This window comes from Colossoma macropomum, unplaced genomic scaffold (genome assembly GCF_904425465.1).
Source record: "Colossoma macropomum unplaced genomic scaffold, Colossoma_macropomum, whole genome shotgun sequence".
In the NCBI taxonomy this organism is placed as follows: domain Eukaryota; kingdom Metazoa; phylum Chordata; class Actinopteri; order Characiformes; family Serrasalmidae; genus Colossoma; species Colossoma macropomum.
Window position 1 is genome coordinate 5957786 of NW_023494801.1, and position 22622 is coordinate 5980407.

The 22622-nt window shown below is 38.2% G+C and overlaps 1 protein-coding gene across 1 annotated transcript in view; it reads right to left on the reverse strand.

Annotated features, from left to right (window-relative positions):
* Positions 1-6765: 6765 nt before the first annotated feature.
* The window catches only part of cntnap1 (contactin associated protein 1), a 64128-nt gene continuing 48271 nt past the window's right edge, over positions 6766-22622 (reverse strand). The window contains exons 16-24 of the mRNA XM_036590259.1: positions 21197-21370; positions 20676-20894; positions 18809-19048; positions 17071-17313; positions 15620-15747; positions 15423-15516; positions 13647-13877; positions 13276-13320; positions 6766-9708 (exon numbers count right to left, since the gene is read on the reverse strand). Of these exons, the coding sequence (XP_036446152.1) occupies positions 9509-9708; positions 13276-13320; positions 13647-13877; positions 15423-15516; positions 15620-15747; positions 17071-17313; positions 18809-19048; positions 20676-20894; positions 21197-21370 (1574 nt within the window). The 3' untranslated portion in view covers positions 6766-9508. The remainder of the gene's footprint in view (positions 9709-13275; positions 13321-13646; positions 13878-15422; positions 15517-15619; positions 15748-17070; positions 17314-18808; positions 19049-20675; positions 20895-21196; positions 21371-22622) is intronic.

A 22622-nucleotide genomic window follows, 5' to 3' on the forward strand; every position in this document is an offset into this window, starting at 1 on the left:
TGTATTTTTTCTGTGTTAGCTGGTGAATGCAGAAGACAGATAACAGCTATCTTTACTACTATATTTCATTGCAGCCATTCAACTGTTTTCATATAATCATTACAGTAGAAACAAATGAACTACTTGAATTGACAGAAATGACTCGGCAGGCGAGGAGAAGCTGAAAGCCGAGTTACAGTGATGCTAGCTTGGTTGTTTTTATTAGACTTTTAATTAGATCAGTGGCTATTTTAGAAGCCAGGATTGATTGACACCACAGGGATTCCTACAGAAGTTCAGAGAGGCCATGAGGTGGTTGCAGATTTCTTAATTGTTGTCTTGAGATGAGTTAATTATCTTGTGATCGAAGATAAAGTTGTTGAGATAACAAGATAACTATCTTGTGATCAAGATATCAAACACAGTTGTTGTCAAGATAACGAGTTATCTTCAAGATAAAGTTGTTGTCTTGAGATATGGAGTTAACTGTTTTGTGATCAAGATAAAGTTGTCTTGATAATGAATTAATTATCTTGTGATCTCAAGATGACAAAGTTGTTATCTTGAGATCACAAGATAATTAACTCGTTATCTCAAGATAACAATCCAGAAAATTATAGCAACAGCCCATGGCCTCTCTGGACTTCCGTAGATTCCCAATGGATCTATGATGTATTTGCGTAATGCATGCTGGGTATTGTAGTGAAAGAACACTGATGAATGAAAACAAGCAATATAAAATCGTGAATTCTGTCGAATGATGGGGTGCAGTGCTCTGCTACATAAGACCACAAGTTAAAAAGTTTTCAAATCAAAGTAAAATCACATTTACCCAGGTGTGAAGGTCAGTGAAAATCTTAGGTGCATAGTTTTAGACTGGAATTGGTGGGTTCTGTCCTGTTATTATTTGAAGTCCAATCAAATCTGATGTTTAGTTCAACACATTACATCATTTATTCTACTGTGTGGAGCAGAATGCAAAGCTGACCAAGCTGAGAGAAAGTAGAAGAGGGAGAAGTTTCCTTCAAGCTTGTTTTATTGAAGTGTCAGTTTGGTGTTGCTTTCTACACAGTCATGGTACTTACAATGAAGGTGTCACAAAACAAAACAATTAAAAATAGCAGGAAACTTCCACATTACAGTTGTGTTAAATTTGCCATCATAAAGCCAAAACTGTATCTCCTAACTAGACTGTGACGGGTGAGATGATGGAGATTAGTCTGATTGAAGAGTGTTAACCCATTAAACTGCATTTACACTGAAAAGATGCTGCATTGAATTTACTTGGTTGAAATGTGCCCATCATTTCCATACGAATATAAAAAGATATTACACAGTGTTAACAGTTACTGACAAAAGGAAAGCAAAGCTGCTGATGCAATATATTTTATTAAGGTGTAAATGAGCAAATGTACACATTTAATTGAAATAAGTCCAATGCAGCACTTTGTTTAGTATATTTAGTCATTTTTGTTAAGACTTATTATTCAATAACTACCCTGAAACTGTTAGTTTTAATGAGAGAGGAAGTAAATAGGACCACATTCAGGCCCTTACAGTTGAAGTGGTTAAACTGGGCCCCTACATACATGTGGTTTGGCCCTTGGGGTTATCATAGTGTCCAAGCCCACCCCAGACTGGTGACACTGCACACACAGATTTGATGACTGAACAGCATTAGAAGCCAAGTGACAATGTGTAACACAAAAAAAAATGGTGCTTTGAAAAAATATATAATATATTAGCTCGACACAATCACTGCCTTTCAGTTCACTCTTGGCAATAACTGTGTTATAATACATTTTATTCAGTCAGCACTTGAATTATTCTGAGCTTACAGTGTATCAAAGGCCTGCACTGCTCAGGCCAGGCAGGACCTTTAACATATCACTGTCGTAGCAGAACCTCTTAACTCTGTTTTACATTTTAGACCACATGTGTCAGGCTCCAGTCCTCGCAGGCCAAAGCACTGCAGACTTCAGCACACTGCCTCAATAAACAAGGCCTTCATGACCTGAATTCAGATGAGGGTAAATGCTAATCTGACAGCACGTTGGCCTGGAAGGTCCCCAGTTTGACATGCCTGTTTTAGACTATTTGAAACCACCAGCTGACTTTTATATTAAGTGAATGTTCCATGATGAATGGAACAACAGAAATGGGCCAAAAGTGCTTGAAAATAAATCTGGTTATATTAACATATTAGCACTATCAGCCTAAGAAGGCTTTGGCGCTTAATATGCATTAGCATTGTTAGCATTGAAACACTTCATAGGAGAAGGTAGAAGTTACCATTTTACAGATGTGAGGTTTTGTCACGACAGCAAATGTGATAAAGGTACTCGTCAGAACATTTCACAGCACATTCATGTCAATCTATGAAAAGAAAGATTTGTACTACAGGCGCACAGTGAAGCTAGTAAAGACCTGTGATAATGTGAACTTTAAGGTAAAATTGGAGAACATTCTGTTTAAGAGCCTTCAACCTAATACAGTAGAGGTTACATTCCAGTTAACAGAAACTGAGCATTCAAACATCTGCTACACATGGTCTTACATTAATATCATACAAGCTCCTCAATCAAAACAGATATCGTTAGCTGAGATTAGCCAAGCTGTACATGAACCATCACCTCAGCGCTACCGGGGAGAGATATTTTGCTTTCATGCTCTGCCCACAAATGTGGTCTTACATAGCACTTTTGCTAGCCTGGAAAAGCTTTACAGTCCAAAAATCCCCTTTCAACATATTAAAATTTCAGTACAAACCTTGATTTATATAGGATAAAATTTACACAGGGTCATTTCCTCTTTTATCATCTCCATGATTTTCCAGGCAGATGTTCATGAACACTGATACTTGCCCTATTTACACTTACATTACTGTTATGGCATCTGGCAGTCGCTCTTATCCAGAGCAACTTACAATTTGATCATTTTTACACAGGTAGGTGAAGGTAGTGTTAGGAGTCTTGCCCAAGGACTCTTACTGGTGTAGTGTAGGGTGCTTACCCAGGTGGGGGACTGAACCCCTGTCACTATTAAGTCTTCTAGCACACATATCCATCTGAAACACTTCCCAAATTGCGAACTTAAATGGGATTTTTACCAATGTTCCGTAAAGCTTGTCCACTTTTGGTTCCCTAAGTAACTTTTTAAAGGTTCTTTAGAGAATCTTTTTTGAAAAATCAGGTGTATGGGTGTGAAGGACCTTTTGTTTAAGTGTACAGAACCTCCACATAATGTGAAGGACTTAGAAAGAACACTTAAGTTGGTTTATAGCATGTGAAGGTTCTTTAAACCTTTAACAGGTTGTTCACACTCATACATCTGTTTTTCAAACATGGTTCCTTAGGGTACCAAAAGTGGCTCTTCTATGACATCATTCAAACTTTTTGTAGCACTAGAGGGTACCCTTACAAATCACTCCCAGAGAATACCAAATTCCGGATTCGAAATCATTTCCACAGAGAGACTTCCTATATAAATTATTCCCATAGAAATCATTCCCGCATTCCCATTCCCAAATTCCCATAGAAAGACATCCTATAGAAGTAATTCCCATATAAATCATTCCCAGACACTTTCTATAGAAATAATTCTCATAGAAAATCATTCCCACAGAAATAATTCCCACAGAAAGACGTCCTATAGAAATAATTCCCATAGAAATGATTTCCACAGAAAGAATTCACATTGAAATCATTCCCATAGAAATACTTCCCACAGAAAGATTTCCCATAGAAGTAATTCCCATAGAAATCATTCCTACAGAAAGAATTCCATTGAAATCATTCCTACAGAAATCATTCCCATAGAAAGAATTCACAACGAAATCATTTTCACAGGAATCATTCCTATTGAAATAATTCCCATGGAAATCATCTCTACAGAAAACATTCCAACAGAAAGAATTTACATAGAAATCACTGCCACAGAAAGAATTCTTTTTAAATAACTTCCATAGAAATCCTTCCTACAGAAATAATTCCCACAGAAATAATTCCTACAGAATTCACTGTGTTTGTTATTCTAAACTGTACAGTTGGTTGACATTTGATCCTGAGTGAAGGGAGGCAACAAACGAGGAAACAAAGGGATTGAGGAGGTGGGAATAAACACGGAGGAGAGGTTTAAGGAGGAGGAAGACAGCTGCTTAATGTCACGAGTTTGAGGCTGTAACATCCGTCTGCTCAGAACTCCCTCTACAGACACACTAATCAAAATAGCTCCACTTGTCTGTTTTACTTAATTTATATAAATTAGATTCATAAAAATCTACTCTTCATTTACACGTCACTAAAACATCTGAAGCACAACAGACACCACAGAACGTGTGCGGTTGATGGAACTAGCACTGGAAGCAGCTGATTATTCTTCATTATTGCATTTTAATGAAAGTGCTGTCGTCATGCAGGATGCATAGCTGTTAAGGGCTGCAAATGTCTCCTACTTCTTTATTGTTATTATTATTTTTTAAGCACTGCTCCTAGTTATACTTCATTATGACTCATGATGCTCTAAACTTTGGTTATGATTGTTATTGAAAGCAGCTAGAAAGCAGTGTTAGCAGCAGCAACTGTGGTTTTAATACAGCGAACGCAAAACTAGCCCGACGTCGAGAAAAAGCACTAAACGGACATTTTTACATTGTGGTTCTCCCACATGGAGCCATCATGACCAGAACAAACAGAAGCACCTCAATATAGGTTTCTTGTGAACTGGGTAAACAGATTAGATGCCATATACAAAATAAATGAATGAAAATAATAATAAATAATAAATAAAAAAAAACACAAAAGGGAAAACGCAAGATATCGCAACGTATTACTTTTGTACTAAAATCTGAGATTATTCCGTTTATATCAGCAGTAAAGCACCCTATAAGACTGGCTTTCCTGCTACTTCACAGGGAATTAGGAACCAAATAATGGAGGCATTGATTAGACATTTTCCCACAAAGTTAATATCCCAGTAGGCTGTGATATTAACATTACTGACAAATTGGGATAACAGTTTCTGTTCAGCATTGGGCCTCATTTCCATTAGAATTTACATCAATGGTACAAATTATAAGATCTGTGCTGATTCATATAAATAAGACAGATTCAACATCAAATATCAGTAATGCTTGTATTAAGTGTATATGATGTATTTGATAAATTGTTCGCCAGCCTATTCAATCTATATTAATCTATGTCTGTATTGTTAATCTCTTTGATTAATCTATGTTAGAGGTCAGTTAATTACATATAGACTGAACTGGTTGACAAATACTGAAATATTTAGCTATTTTAAACAAATTTCATAAATAAGGACCACGCTGAAATGAGCAACGCTTACACTCGCAAAAATGACGTGTCAAACAACAACTTGTGTCATCTGTTTACATTTTGTGTCTTATTGTCCTGTAATGATGTGCCAACATGTCCATTTGTCAGAGAAGTATATTGTCATTGTTTCTGGATCTAGCTAACATCTAGAGAAGCTAGCTTAGTTATCATTAGAGCTGCACTTCTCCACCTTCTCAGTCACGTCCTTAACAGAGGGTCATTGGCTACGTCCACATTCAGGCACTCGTGTTTCATAGTAGCAAAGTGTAATGCAAGTTTACAGACCTGTTAAAACATAAAATCAGTGTCGCTTCTCTGTATATTTTCTGATTTCAGTGTTTGAATATTGACAGTACAAACAGTTAACCAAGTACTTTGACCTGTATTTGACATGTAATGTTTTACCTTATTAACTTTGTTGTTTTTTGTATCTATGCTCATTCTGAAACTGATGCCTGCAGCATGTTCCAAAAAAGTTGGGACAGAGGAAATTTAAGACTAGGAACATTAAGAAATGTTCAAAGAACATTTTAAACAGGTAATACAATCATGCTCGGATATAAAAGAAGCATTCAGGAAAGGTCTACTCTGTTATGAACAAAGACGGGTCGGGCTCACCACTGCCAAAAATGCATCAGCAAAAAATCTGACAGTTTAAACATAATGTTCCTCAGCCAGGGATTGCAGTGACTTTAGGTATTTATGCCTTGTAGAGGCTAATCATCAAAACATGCAGGGAATCCAGAGAAATCTCCGTGCTTAAAGAACAAGGCTGAAAACCACAAGTCCATGACCTTCCATGACCTTCAACCCTTCAGACATTACAAAACGGCATGTTTCTGTGATGGACATCACCACATGGTCTCGGAAAAGCTTTGCCAAACCACTGTCGATAAACACTGTCTGTTGCTGCATCCGTAAATATTAGTTAAGACTATACTCTGCACAGTGGAAGCCAGAAACACTGCCAACTTCTCTGGGTTCACATTTTGGAGCGACATATGCTACTTTCTAGGTGCTGTCTTTTTCAGGGGTGTCCGTATATGTTTCAACATATCAAGTCACATTCTCAACGTATTACAACAGCATGGCCGCGTAATCAGAGGTGCTGGAATGGCCTGCCTGCAGTCTAGAACTGTCTCCCACTGAAAACAAGTGCCTTTCTAGGCTCCAAATATGACAATAAATGCCCTGTACGGTCGCACAGTGGAGGGCATGTGTAACAGAACAATGGCAAAAATGCTTTCAAAACTAAATCAGTTTGTGTCGTATCCACAGTTGTGTTACTGTGACATAACACAGTGCCAAACATGCTCCCAAAGTGTTTGAAACATGTTGCAGGCATCAAATTTGTGTGTATATTTACAAAAACAATAAAGCTCTGAAGGTAAAACATAAAATAGTGCGTTTTAATACCATTTTTAATTTAATGCCGGTCAAACCGAATGTACTAAATCACTGCTTTCTGTTTTTATTAGCATTTCATACACTGTCCCAACTTTTTTTGAAATGGGGTTGTAGAAGAAAAGAAATGAGATGTTAAAGTAATTAGTCATTTGTAATGGATCTATTTCTTAACTACCCCAACACTGGTTTTAACCCATTTTGTGTTAACAGTAACACAGTTGTTAGTGTTGTTTCTGGCACATCTATTTTGAGAGTGTACAATGAATAAATCAAAGTTGCCATCACTTCAGCTACATGGAATGTGAAATCTCTATGAGTGCTCATTTCTGTGCCAACTTTCAACAGAGCAACGGGTTTTTGACTGTTTGTAACATCTGTTTGGGTCAATTTGTAGCACTGGAGCTGAAGCTCAAATCATGAGATTACATTACAAACCACAGCATCTGTGTCCTGACACACTTGGCATGTTAAAGACCCTCATAAGACAGCAGGGGAGGAAGTAGCGCTGGGAATACTGATGGCTTGAACGCAACTATCTTTCAATAAGATGTGGACAAAATACTGTGTGAGTGTGAAGGGGGTGTTAATGGTGTTAAGCGCCTAACAGAGTCCAGCACTTCATCTGACTCATTAACTCTGGTTAGTGTTTGGGCAGGAACAGACCCCAGAAGGAAAACCACGTATGCATATCAGACTTGATTCACACACACAAAGACAATCACGCCTGCTGCTGATTCCTCTCAGCGCCTCCCCCTACTGACATACTGGAGAGCTGCAAGTGAAGTACTTCGTTCACCACGTTGGTTTACAAGGTTCCAATATGAAAAACGCTGGTAAATATGAAAATAGATTAATGAAATTAGGAGTTTTAGAGTAGAGGCAGTGAAAGGAATCAGGACCGTAGTCTTTAATCTCAGCAGCTGTGGAAACAACTGTTTTCAACCCTGAGTCAAGGCATACCGACACACGACATACAGTACATTACTCGTCCTCGTTTCATAGGGTAGTATTAGTGAATGTTGAGGATTTGAGTCCCTCGCACAAAAGCTAGAATGTAATAAGATTAGGCCAGAAACATACCTCATGCAAGTTGGCAAATGCTTCAAGCTAAGCGAAATATGTTTTTTGCGCAACCAGCACAAGCTGCTTTCTAAGCAGTGCTGCAAGGGGGCGCTATAACCTACAGATACCTGGATTGGACATTAAAAAAAACAAAAATCCCATTGTGGAGGGACCATGGTATCAGAATCATATCACTATCAGGAGGCCGTCATTTATCTTTACTGTTTATCGGCATTGGACAGATGTTTAGACCTGACCGATAATTCTTGAACATTTAGATTTGCACTCTGTCGCCCCCTTGAGTACTGAACTTTATAACTGGCATGGTAGCGTAAGAACATATGTTGAGTATGTACAATGTAACCGTGTGCTCGCAGTGTTCTGGCTGGGCAAAGTCATTTGCGTTTGGTATGTTTCTAGCCTTAATGATTCCTCAGTACATGATCAAGCACAGTATGGCTCTTCTCCATAACCATAAAAACCATATGGGGAGGTATATTTATGCTATATTACCAGTATTTAACGAAGCTAATGTTCCTTCTAAAAAAAATCTTCAGTCATTCAGAGCTGTTACATTGTCCTGGTCTATCAGCAAGCAATAGTCATAGATGAAGGCAGTAATATAACAAATATATACTTACATCCCATCAGCTATTACGAAGTGATATATCAGATAATAGCTAACCTAAGTCTTCATTTTTTACCAGAAATACTGTAGATACAATGTGTGTAAACATGTACATTTTTCAAAACGGCTGTTTTCTAACACTGATATTCTTCGTTGTGCATTTTGTGCTGTGTCTTTGATAAAATCTGACTTTCTTTTTATAATGCGAACATTGCTGACATACCAAGCCATGTTACGCTGATGGTTCTTTCCAAAGTGCTTCTTGGTCTGTGATTCCTGCACAGTTACTGAGGCACTTCAGCTGGCCAGCATTGCTATGCAGTGTGGGACACAGACTCTGAGGGAAAAATCGCCTTCATTCAGTCTCAAAACCCTGCAAATGTTCAACACTCAGCCGAAAAAAGCACCAGATGTCAGATTACACCCAAATCACGCCTGTATGCAGTGAACGGAAAACGAAAAACACTGAAAGTGCTGCGCTGAATTTACTCGTGTACATTGTTTCTACATGAATGAAATGATTATATTGAGTGAATTTTTCTTTTCCTGTTTATGTACTTTTGGAAAATGGGAAACCCTCACTGCCTTTTAGGGACTCATTTTTATCTGTATAGAAAGAATCACTGTAAAACAGCTACAAGCTTCAAATGAAACAGAGAATGTCTTTAACAAGCTTTAAATATCCATGTTTAATCTTGAGCAATGTGCATCACCAATAGCATAGGGTTAACATACTATTAGAAATCCCATAGGGGTGCTAGCAGAGATTACCATTATCATAGAGGTGGGTTTTTCTCATTTTTGACCACATTTTACTGTTTACCACTGCTTTTGGAAATAACTGTGCAGTTGTGTGTTTTATTCATGTAGAAACGATATACACATTAAAATTGTGTAAATTCAGTATAGCACTTTTTTCCTTTATATACTGTAACAAAGTTGAGCTAAAAAAAGACAATAGAGGAGATATACAGGAAAAATATAGACACGCTCTGCAGTAGTAATTTAACTCATTTTGCACACTCATCCCGTCCTGTTCTCTCTTTTTCTCACTTGTCCTCCTGTTCCCCCCTCCCCTCCCCATTTCTATCATTCTGTGTTAGTCGCTGGGCACCTCCTCCTGTATTTCCGGAAGACTTTTCTTCTCCTTCCGCAGAGTTTCGGTCAGCGGCCGTGCTGAACTGGGGGACTCCAGGTTTTTGGGTTCGTTTGTGTGGTAACTGCCCTTATACCTGTACAGGTAAATGTACATGCCATACAGGATCAGGAAGAGCAGCATCAGAGATACGGTGACAATCACTGTGGAGACACAAACACAGCAATCAGCAATTATTAACCTTGTAAAACCCTATCATAAGGCTTTGAATGAAGCAATTACAATGCAAAATGGTTATTCTTAAGCTACTGAAGTTATTATAAGTTATTAAAAAAGTTACATGTAATTAATACGTTGAGCCTATTGGTAAGTAGGCCTGGACAATTGGGCGATGTAATCAGATATCAGTATGTTTTCCGGAGTGTGACAGTCTGTCTGAGGAAAATTCTTAGCATTTTTCACATAGATTAAGAGTCCTGATGACTTAAATGAGTTGTAAATTTATGAAAATATGAAACTATAATACTTCAGTCTCCCATGGGCATTTATAGCTGAATTCCAGAGTGCTGCAACTCTGCCGATGGAAAACGCCTACTTTTTGTAATATGTAGAGCATGAGGACGTGGCTTTAGAGCTCACTAATTTAGAGCATATGCTGCAGTATGACGCTTCTCCAGCAGAGGGAGCTATTATAATACAAGCCATTGTGAACCCACACCAGCAGGAGCTTATTAATATCTGTGTTTCAAGTAACAACTTTCAAAACGATTTAAAAAAAAAATTGTTACTTAGGACTATATTATTTAATGTGATTTTCACTGAAGAAATCCACCAAACTAATTAATATTTTAAAAATATCACATAAGGTAAAATGAAATACACACAAATATTATTTTTAGATATGACCCAGGTCTATTGACAAGTGCTGGCTGTTTAAAGAGTTAATACTGTGCATAATATCTGTAGAGTATTCATGCAAATCTCTTCATGAGTGATGTTTGGTATGCTCATGTCCTACTGACTCATCCTCTGCATAGACACTGTACTGTATTTACTCGATTTAAATGTGTATATAATTTCCATATGAATAAGATATATTTGATCAATACTGTGATTGCCAAAAGTAAGTAAACTGAAAATATATATAAAATATATTTTATTCATCTGGAAATGTAATGATGTACATATCCATTTGAATTATGTTCAATGCTGTTTCTCAGTGCAGAGTCTCACAGACAGACTGGATGATTTCTAATCCCATACACACACACACACACACACACACACACACACACACACGTCTTTAATCTACTGCGGAATCTGTGCCCAACTGGCAAGGGGGATTATGTACGTGTGTTTGGCACATCACAGTCTAATCATCCTTGTTTATCCTGAGAAAGAGATATACAGCTGTATAAAACAAGGAGAATATTGGATGCTGGATGAGCGAACAAGAAAACAATTATGAGTGTGGTATAAAATGTGTACCCTGTATTTATTTAGTGGTTCAGTTTCTGTTGCATTTTTATGGTTTTGATAATATATTAAACCTATGCTGTCCTTTTAAAACAGTAAAGCACAAGTGAAAATTAAGCTAATTAATTGGGCTAATACATCACACAAACACAGCTATTCTCTCCAAAGTTCAGTGCACAATTTCTGTTTATATGCTAGTTTAACTGTTACGGGATGGCAGGGAGGCGGAACCGAGTGCAAAGATGAAAACCCGTGAAAAAGGGTGTTAAATAAATTTATTGAGGCAATGGAGTATGAATTTGGCATGTTGGGGTTGAGGTGGGGTTGAGGTGGGTCTGGGTCACCTCACCTGGGTCTGTGGAATTACCGCTGCACCACTGGGAAGCTTAGGCGACAGTGGGTAAAACACCTCAAAGAACACGAAATAAAAAGGCAGGAAAAAGGGCAAACAAAGGGAACGCTGAAAGCAGCGTGCTCAAACAAAGGCTGAACTAGAAACGTGAAATAAAAGATAATGAGAAAACAAAAATGACTTCCTCTGTAATTATGAGGGGAAGGCAGACTTTATGTTTCACTTGTTTGCTCTTAGTGGAGCAAACACCTTTTGTGTGGCTTGGAGGCGTTTGTAGCTCAAGCCTTCTTGTGGGGTTTTTTTTTGGAGTAGTTTTGGGGCAATTACTCTCTTCTGTTTTTTTCCAGCCCTCTTTTCTTTTTGTTTCTTTTTGTTTAAATACCCACCTGGGCTGCGTACCATACCGGTCACCCCTCTACAAAGGTGTGACAAAGGGCTGCTGTTTGCCACAGCCTTAAGTAGAGGAGTCCACAGGTGTGTCAGGTTGGGTCTAATCAGCCCAAGGGTTTCTGGGAATTGGAGTTCCATGAAGTTATGGCCCTTCGCCGCCGTCGCCCGCTGCTGGCGGCCGGCAGGGCAGGCTGGACACTTACGTTAACATATGCAAAGTATAAAATGTGCCATATTTTTGTGGCACAGGCCACATGTTATGTTTTATATTTGTTTCAAATTCAGCAAGTAAACAGTAATTGTGTATTAAAATGTGTAGAAGTGTGTTTTCTGTAGAGGATGTGTTAACTTCACTTCACAAAACATGTAATTTGAACACCCAGTCTTTTGTTTGCGACTGTCTCTATAATTTTTATAATTTTATAATTTTATAATTTTAATATAATTCTTGTCCAAGGAAACGTTTGACTCACATAAGCCGTTCTGTATATTTCATCACTTTTCTTTAAATACTTTGATACGAATAATTTAAATATCTTCAAAAACAATATTCTTCAGATTCTTTCATTTTCTGTTAATGATTGTAAGACACTTAACTTCTCATTCATTTAAATGAAATCAGTGCTGTCCATCTGATTTTTCACCAAACTATCCCTTTGAGCCTCATTTTCTTATTTCAGACAGTAGGAAATATCACTCGGTACACGTTACATAGAGTCTTCCACAGAAAGACTCAGGTTAATCCCAAAAGGCCACACCCTGATATGCTCAGGTCCAGTGCAATACTTCAGAGAGAGTAGAGTCAAAAACAGACAGAGAAATACAAACAAACAGGAGATCAGTAAATGAGAGAGAGAGAGAAAAAAGGGAGATAAGAGATGAGACAGAGAGAGAGAGAGAGGAGGGGAGGAGTTAAGAAAGAGGAAAAGAGAGAAAACAGACAGAATAAGAGAGAAATAGATGAGAAAAGGAGAGAAGAAGAGGGGAAAAGATAAGCGAAAGAGATGTGAAGAGATGAAAGAGAAACAGGTGAGACAGATAAAGATAATAGAAGATGAGATGTCAAGAGAGAGAGAAAGATTAGGAAAAAAAGGGGTAAGAGAGAAAGAGATTAGAGAAAAAGAGAGAAAATGATGAGAGAGAAAGAGATAAGAGTAAAAGATAAGAGAGAAAAGAAAAAATTATAAGAGAGAAAGTGATAAGAGATAAAAAGAGAGACAGATGAGAGTAAAAGATAAGAGAGAAAAAGAGAAAAAGATAAGAGTGGGATAAGAGAGAAGAAGATAAGAGAGAAAAAGATAAGCGAAAGATGAGAAGAGATGAAAGAGAAAGAGGCAAGATAGATGAAGATAAAAGACAAGATGTCAAGAGAGCGAGAGATAAGAAAGAAAAAGGGGTGAGAGAAAGACAGAGAGAGAGAAACTGAGAGCAGCAGATAAAGGGAGAGAGAGAGAGAGAGAGAGAGAGAGAGAGAGAGAGGTATAACTGGGTAAATTAAGGGCACAGAAGTGCAGATGAATAATTCAGTGAATGCGTGAATGTGAACACTTACACGTCATCCAGGGTGGAGTCACGTCATCATGAATATAATAAAAGACTGCGGAAAACAGATGAACACAGCTTCAGCACAGAGGACTAAACATCACGACCTGCTATGACCCTCACTATGACCTGACTCAGAGCAGAATGATTTATTTAAAAAGTTACCTTTTCAGGATATGCTTTACAGTTTAACTATCACATTATTACTATTACTATTAATCATATTTGAAGTACACTTATGTTCTAAAGTCTGGAAATACAGTTTCCAACAATATAAAACCAATTTGAGATGTAAAATTAATATAATGTGATGACAGTGCTTTGCAACCTCAAACCGAAAACTGCAACTGAAAAGGTGCATGCTGGGTAATTTAGTCTTACACAGTCCAGTGAACCACGGGTCATCCTCCCAGGGCACGTAGCCTAAGACTGGCGGGAACGCCCCACAGTTAGACTCCACTACATAGCCCTGGGTCGTCACAGGTGGGTTGGTTACATTGGGCCGGAAGTAAGCCTTTAATGGGGCAAAGATGTTGTAGCGGACCCCCGAAATACAGCCCACTAGACCGGGACTGTTGTGTCTTTGAATGTCGTAGTCAATGTCTCCAACCTCTGAGAAAGCAGAGCAAGGTCAGCATCAATAAATCAATCAGTTAATGAGTTTGTTACTGAAGATTTTCAGGTCATGATTTTTTATGTACCAAAAATAGTGGTAATTTTTTTTTACATGGCCATTTTCCAACCTCTCTTCTATTTTCGTACTCATTTGGAAATAAGCCTGTTAAATGCTGTTCGGTCCAGCCCTAAAACCTGGTAATCAACTGATAATTTTAATCAGGTGTGTCTGAGGGAAAATCAACAAAAAATGACTCCAGTCCTCCAAGACCAGAGCTGATCTCCCCTGCCTGAAAATTAAACATGCTGTTTTTGTTACTGTGCCTTTAAGACTGATATATGCAAATTAGCTCTGTTCTGATTGGCTGCCCTATACAGTGCCTCATTCAAAAAGCAGTCCAGGCTGAAATGTACAGAATAAACTGTTAAGTTCAGACTGAAATCCCAATGCATGTGGGAAGAAATCAACTTAAGCTGCTTCTGTGTTGATCCTTTGAAACACTGCAGTGATGCATTTGCTTCCTGACAGCCAGGAACAGTACAACGTTTAATCAAGCGGTCCCCAACCCTGGTCCTGGAAAGCTACCTTCCTGCAGAGTTTAATTCCAACCCGTGTCCAATAAGCTGCCCCGCCCCTTACATAATACTAATACATCTGTTCCAGCCAAACCAGGGACTTGTGGAGAGTTTGATTAGCTGGAGTAGGTGGTTGAAACTAGGCTCTGCAGGAAGGAAGCTCTCGAGGACCAGGGCTGGAGACCCCTGGTTTAATCATTTTCCCACATCTTTCACTCTAATAACTCTGCTACAGGCTGACTACAGGAGCAACACTCCATATCACTTCATCTTTAATGGGTGAGCCTCAGTGCTGTGGAGTGAATGTATGATCGTATGTAAATATATTCATGGTTATGACATCACAGCCATGATGAACTGACTATAAGATGTTGCTTATGATATTTAAGCTCTTAATGGTCTAGCTCCAGTATGTCTTACTGATATGTCAAAGCTTTATAGCTTGTCTCCAGACCACTTTATTCAGCTGAAGCAGGCTTACTGCAAATGCCCAGATCCCTTACAGCTCAGTTGGTGACAGATTAGGAATGCAAGCATGTTTTCTAATTCAGATTAAAAACTAATTTGTTTGAGTTCATATATACCTTAAATATTGTTCCTTATTTTTCCCATTTGTAATTGTGCTATTTGTGTTATTTTCATTTAGGAACACATCAGCATCTATAATTAGAGCTTTCTGCGTGCTGCCATGTTTTCTATGACTATATAAAAGATGCATGAGGCTTCCTCTATTGTTGGAAACACTGCGATTTGTTTACTAGCAACTATGTGAGCTCATTCAGAGTGCAATTCAAATCAGTAAGTGCTTATTATTGATTTGTTTAATCAGAGTAATGATAAAGCACAACTACAGGACAGAGAAGCCACATTATTGATGTGTTTAAACGGCAGAAATAGCTACATTTTTGCTTCAACATTAAAGGGTTAAAGAACATATTTGAATATGAGAGCCAGCCTTGTTCTTACCCATCACTCTGCCCAGAAAAATGGACTTAGGAGAGTCAAATCTGGGAATCTCCCCAAGAGTCAACCTCTCGACCCACGGCTCCATGTAATCCACCTAAAACACACTTTCGTATGAGCACATATTGACATGCACACGTGGTGTTGGTGCACTGTGTAAAATTCTTTAGTTTTTACCTGCATTCTGTGTTAATTCATACCTGAGTCCATACAGTGTAGTTGTGTCTGGTGATGTTGACAAAGTGAGGGAAGCCGTCAGCCAGGTTTCTGCTGGTCAGCTGAAATTTATGAGTTAACAAGCCTAGCCGGTACCTCAGAGACAGAGAGCCTGGAAAGAAAGTGACACAGTAAATATTTATGGTGGTGACAGAAATAAGTAAATTAAGCCTCCATCAAAAAAAACTTAGCAGCTGGAACTGTTGCACACACTTTCTTCACGGAAACAGTCTGAACACCTGAAAATTTATAGAGCTTGTCCTGTTCCTTGCTTGACGTGTGTTTTTTTTAGATTCCTGTTTTGTGCATTTATTCCTAATATTTTGTGCTTTGTTTTGTAGATCCAGTACTTTCTTAGGTAGTTTTCTTGTTTAGCCTCTCCTTTGTTTCTGGTTTTTCCTTGCTGCCTTCATCATGGACACCAATAAAACTATCAGCTTCCTACTTCCTTGTCTCCTTCATCCTCCAACATGTTACAACTAGTCTTAAGTGACAACAAAAGCATCTTTTAATTTTCTGTTTCATGCATTTGGCAGATTCTGCAATCCAGAGCCATTTACAATTTAATGATGTTACAGTATGAGGTGAATGTAGTGTTAGGAGCCTTGCCCAAGGACTCTTATTGGTATAGTGGGGTGTGCTTGCCCAGGCAAGACAGTCGAATCCCAGTGTGCTTCATGGAGGGAAACAGTGTTACTACACCAACTATTTTACATTAAACTATAAGTCGCTCTGGATAAGATTGTCAGCCAGAAGTGTCAATATAAACGTAGATATATATTTTTTTCTCACATTTAGCAAGCAGAGAAATTCTGTCAAAAGTGAGGATTCAAAACTTAAGTTAGTGTTTACAGTTTTACATTTTTGCCTTGATTTGGTAGTTTCTTAACCCTGTAAATGGCCAGGGCCCACCAGCAGGCCCAAAGTTTTATTACCCACTTCTATAATCTAAGAATAGCTCAGCTAGTTTGCTCTGGCGTCCCTGTAGTTACTAAATACTAAGCCTTGGTATGTAACAAGTCTGTGATTTTAAGGGGTTAACATAAAAAAAACAAAAACAAAAAGCAAAAAGTCAGAAGTGCAGACTCGAGCCTGTAGATGGAGAAGGAAAATCAAATGTATATGTAATTCTTGATGTAACTATGTAATTAATTATACAATCATACACACACACACATCATCTAAACCGCTTATCCTTCTGGGTCGCGGTGGGTGCTGGAGCCTATCCCAGCTGTCATTGGGCGGAAGGCAGGATACACCCTGGACAGGTTACAATCATACAATTATATGTAACTCTTGTAAAGGTTTTGTCAGTGTAAACTGTCAAAGAAAACGTTCATCTATTAAAATACGTACATTCACAAGCAAAGTGCACGCATGTGTGTGTGTGTGCGTGTGCGTGTGTGTGTGTGTGTGTGTGTGTGTGTGTGTGTACCATCTTTCTTGAGCAGAACAGCGATGTAGTCTTTATGAAAGGAGCTGATGTAGAGCAGGACTGCTGGGGTCTGCTGGGTGCTGAAGCTGAACTCGATGTCGTCAGTGGTGGTGTTGTAGCCCAGTGTGAAGTTGTGCCAGTGGGGCTCGATCCAGAAGTTAGCCCACCACGCATCATCTGGAATAGGCTCTTTACGGATGTCATAGCGCAGCCACGCCCCGACATCAAAGTACGCTCCAATGTCTGAGAGAGGAGACCGAGAAAAGAACGTACTGGTCACTGTTGCTACTACCTGTTATATAGCAGGGGTTGTGTACACTCTGGTTGCAAGACACACCTTTTTATTATTTACTTTTTCACGCAAAACACATTACATTTACCATTTGAAGCTTATCCCTGGCGGTGATGAAAGTTTTCACTCATAGCTCTTTGAAACAAGTGAAAATGGTGAAAGTGCAGGTTTAAACTTTAAACTATGAAACTTTGAAGTGAAGAAATAATAATGTCTTCTACGTTTTTGCCATGTTTTTGTTATTGTTTAGCATCGACACAAAGCAAAGTTAGAAGTACCAACTCAAAGCTGTTGATACAAAATGTCAATCAAATATAAATTAAGTCATTACATAACTAACTTTAATTAATTATGCAATTACTAGGAGTGTAATGATTCACAAAATTCATCATTTTAAACAAAATTCTGTGTATCTTGATTTAATACATTTAAGTTTATTAAAGCACTCAATATTACAAAGGTGCGGTATGTAAACAAATCTGTTTCATAGCTTAACATGCTAGCTATGAGCTAATGTGTTAGCCCCAAGCTAACACTCTAGCTACAAGCTAAAATGCTAGTCACAATGCAACGATATGGTTAGTGTAATGCTGTATTGTACTGAGTAAATCAAATGTGTAGCAAAATGATGTCGGAGCACAAGTCTAGACTTCTAATCATATTAGGCACATATTTGGACAGGTTATGACAGATTAGGGTGAATCAGATAAGGGATATGTTCCCTTTGAACATAGATTTCCACTATTTTTGCTTCTGGCAGCTCTTTGGAACATATCTAAATCCACAAAATAGACTTCAGCATTGATCCTGAGTTACACAGACAGATTAACCGCACATAACACGGCTTGCACACAAACGCCTAAACTCGTTATTCTCCATTGATTTTCAATGCTCAAATTAAATCCACTTAATCTTGATTAGATTTAGTTATATGAGATCTAATGAAATGATGCTACAGAAGCATGGCGGTATTAAATAGCCATGCCAGTGGCTGTTAATAAGGAGCGTCACAGTAAAACATGATTCACTTCAGAATGAGGATTTTGGTGACATAAAATATTACCAACCAGATTAGTTTGAATAACACGCTGATTCACAGATCAGACAAATCCTTCTGACCCAGACCGAGTCACTGCAGCTACAACATTAGGACATTTCTGCGAATAGTAGTCTTTAAAATTGTTGTTGTTTGAACAAAACCGAATATCTACAAAAAAGTAACTTTGCAGGTGAAGGAAAATGGAAGTTCATATAAAAAGATTTTATTTGGAGTCATTTTGGGCCATTTCTGTCATGATCCATTCACCATGAACTTTCACACAAAGTAAAACAGCAATAAATGATGCAAGATTTTGTTCAAACAGAGACAATATGATACTCACTTTTTTTAAAAAAAAGCTAATTGTCTCCAAACCTTTGACGGGCAGTGTGTCTGTGTTGTCTTACCTAAGTGGCAGTAGTAGCCGTCAAAGGCTGTGTTGTTGCAGTCGCAGGTGTATGACGCATAGCCGTCGATGCACTGGCCTCCGTTTCTGCAGGGTATTGAGGCGTTTAAACACGCTCCTGTACAGTTCCTCCTGATCCCGTTCCGCTCGTCCACTTTTCCTTCCAGATCCACAGGAACCCCGTTCATCCGCAGGCCACGCAGACAGCCCAGGAACGGCCGCAGGGTGTGATTAGCAGCACCTGCACACAAGGTGTTTTAACATGAAGATCAATTATAAATAACAAATGAGATCTTTTAGGAGCTTTTTAGCTCATCACAGGATACAGCTCAGATTAACGCATGTGGCAAAATGACCAACATTAAATAAACATGCACTTACATATCTACAGCGTACATTTGAGAGTGGAATAACTACTGTTTTTTCAAAACCCCTACTACTATAATTGATTCAGTAACTGCTGTAAATGATTCAGCAGCTACTATAACTACTATAAGTTATTCAGTAAGTACCATATATTATTCAGTAATTATTACAAGTGATTCAGTACTATAAATGATTCAGTAACTACTGTAAATGATTTAGTAACTATTATGCATTATTCAGTAGTTACCGCAAATGAATGCAGTAACTATTATAAATTATTCATCAACTACTATAAATGATTCAGTAACTACCGTAAATGATTCAGTAACTACCATACATTATTCAGTAATTACAACAATTGATTCAGTAACTACTATAAATTATTCAATAACTACTATAATTGATTCAGTAACTACAATAAATGATTCAGTGACTGCTATAAATGATTCAGGAACTGCTGTAAATGATTCAGTAACTACTATACATTATTTAGTAATTACTACAAGTGATTCAGTAATTGCTATAAATGATTCAGTAACTACTATAAATGATTCAGTGACTGCTATAAATGATTCAGAAACTACTATAAATGATTCAGGAACTACTGTAAATGATTCAGTAACTACTATAAATGATCCAGTGACTGCTATAAATGATTCATTAACTACTATAAATGATTCAGGAACCACTGTAAATGATTCAGTAACTACTATACATTATTCAGTAATTACTACAAGTGATTCAGTAACTGCTATAAATGATTCAGTAACTACTATAAAAGATTCAGGAACCACTGTAAATGATTCAGTAACTACTATACATTATTCAGTAATTACTACAAGTGATTCAGTAACTGCTATAAATGATTCAGTAACTACTATAAATAATTCAGTGACTGCTATAAATGATTCAGAAACTACTATAAATGATTCAGGAATTACTGTAAATGATTCAGTAACTACTATACATTATTCAGTAATTACTACAAGTGATTCAGTAACTGCTATAAATGATTCAGTAACTACTGTAAATGATTCAGTAACTACTATACATTATTCAGTAATTACTACAAGTGATTCAGTAACTGCTATAAATGATTCAGTAACTACTATAAATGATTCAGTGACTGCTATAAATGATTCAGAAACTACTATAAATGATTCAGTAACTACTGTAAATGATTCAGTAACTACTATAAATTATTCAGTAATTACTACAAGTGATTCAGTGACTGCTATAAATGATTCAGAAACTACTGTAAATGATTCAGTAACTACTATACATTATTCAGTAATTACTACAAGTGATTCAGTAACTGCTATAAATGATTCAGTAACTACTATAAATGATTCAGTGACTGCTATAAATGTATCAGTGACTACTATACATTATTCAGTAATTACTACAAGTGATTCAGCAACTGCTGTAAATGATAAAAATCTGATGCTGAGCAGGCTGTTACAACTATCGTAACCAAAAACCACGCAGAACTGTTTTCGCACCTACGAGCAGGGGTTGGGTAAACTGCATGTTGATGTAAGTCTGGCCAGGAAGCTTGTGTATGGCTGGAGGGAAGAAGTCCACTTTGAGACGCGCCATTTTAGGGTTGATTTCTGCCTCCACGTAGTGCCACTCGTTGTCATTCAGAGCCTTTGGAGTGCGCAGGGTCACGTTTCTGATCCCATCACCCACCATGAAGATGAATATCACCTCAGTAGTGGCTGAGAGAGAGAAAAAGAAAGCGAGAGAATGCAGTGAGAGAGTGCATATTTCAAAAGGCTGAATTAAAAGTGAATTAAAACTTTTTCATTTTCTAACCTCTCCTACTTTCTTGACTCCAGCCTGTTAAATCTATCTATTTCCCCTTTATTTACCTCATTGCTTACAATATAATGAGTGGGGTGTGTCTTAAATGCCTGGGTGGTATCTGATGCATCATTGACTAATCACTCTGCACTCCAGGATACAGCAGAACCACAAAAGAGGTCTCCAGGTCTGAGAATGAGAAAACATGAACACTCACAGTTCAGCTCGATCCTGATGAAGTTACGCAGGTGGTCGTCAGAGTTCTCCAGGAAGACCCCGTTGGTGCGGTAAGTCCTGAAGTGGAAGGTGATGTCAGCACTGTTGCCAGGTCTGAAGGTGGGGAAGGTCAGGTAGGTGGGCTTAGTGATGGCAATGGTGTTCCAGATGCTTCCTGTAAGAGGGGACCAAGAGAAGAAAAGCTAAATTGCCTTCAGGAAATAAATAATGAACTACACTGATAGAGACAATAAATACTGGACTACCTACAGGAGGGTGGGACATTAAAGGAAAAATCAACATCAAGTGTCTCATTAAGGTGCTGGACCACCATGAGCCACCAGAACAGCTTCAGTGCACCCTGTCATAGATTCTACACATCTGGAGGGGTGGAACATCGTTCTTCCAAAAGATATTCCCTCAACTGATGTTTTGATAATGGTGGTGGAGAGGACTGTCTATCATGAGAGTCCTAATTCTCCCTTAGGAGTTCAACTGGGTTGAGATGTGGTGAATGTATGATTTACATAATTTTCATACTCTTTAAACCATTCAGAGACCCCTCGTGCCCTGTGAATGGAGGCACTGTCATCCTGGAAGTGGACCACTCTTATCTGGTGATCTGTCAGAAAAATATTGTATTGCTTTGCTGTAATTGTTCCCTCAAAGCCAAGGGTGTGAAAGTGGGTTCCTCCTGGGCTGCAGCTTTGCAGAGATTAGCGTTTTACATCTGGTATCAACTCACAGAGATCTTGCTAAGGAAGGCCTGAGATGGAACGTTACAGTCTACAGATTTTTCATCCTGACAGGACTGAAGTCTGACATGCTCTAAGGCCCATGTGTCAAACACAAGGCCCGCGGGCCAGGTCAGGATCAGACGCAATCATTTTAATTGAGCATTTTAATTTTCTATTAATATGAATATGTTTCACAATGCACTGCACTACAGTCCCCAGCATGCACTGCAATGTAATGTGCGCTCTCATACCCCAACAACAATCTATGGGACAGCGGTTACACCTCAGTTCTACACAGTTCCACACAAGTCGTATCAGCAAACAACTAACTGCAGTTCATCCAATATAAGCATCCAACATCAGCTCAGAAATTGAGCCCAAGTCTTAATAAACCTGCAGCAAAGGAAGGATGGCAGATGTCTAGCTCAAGCAAATAGGTATGTTTAATAGACTGAGCTCCTGGGGACGTTTAAATTCTGAATATTTCAAGTATTCATGTAATATTTGAAGATCTACTACAAGTGATTATATTTTACTGTTAATGTTTTTGCATATTTTTTAAATAAAAAATGTTCCATTCGGTTTATAGCAAAATGTGAATTAAAGATTAAATAAAACATAGATGTTCTCTGGCCCACGGATTTGTTTGACACCCCTGCTCTAACGGGACAAGCGGACCCAAACCATGCC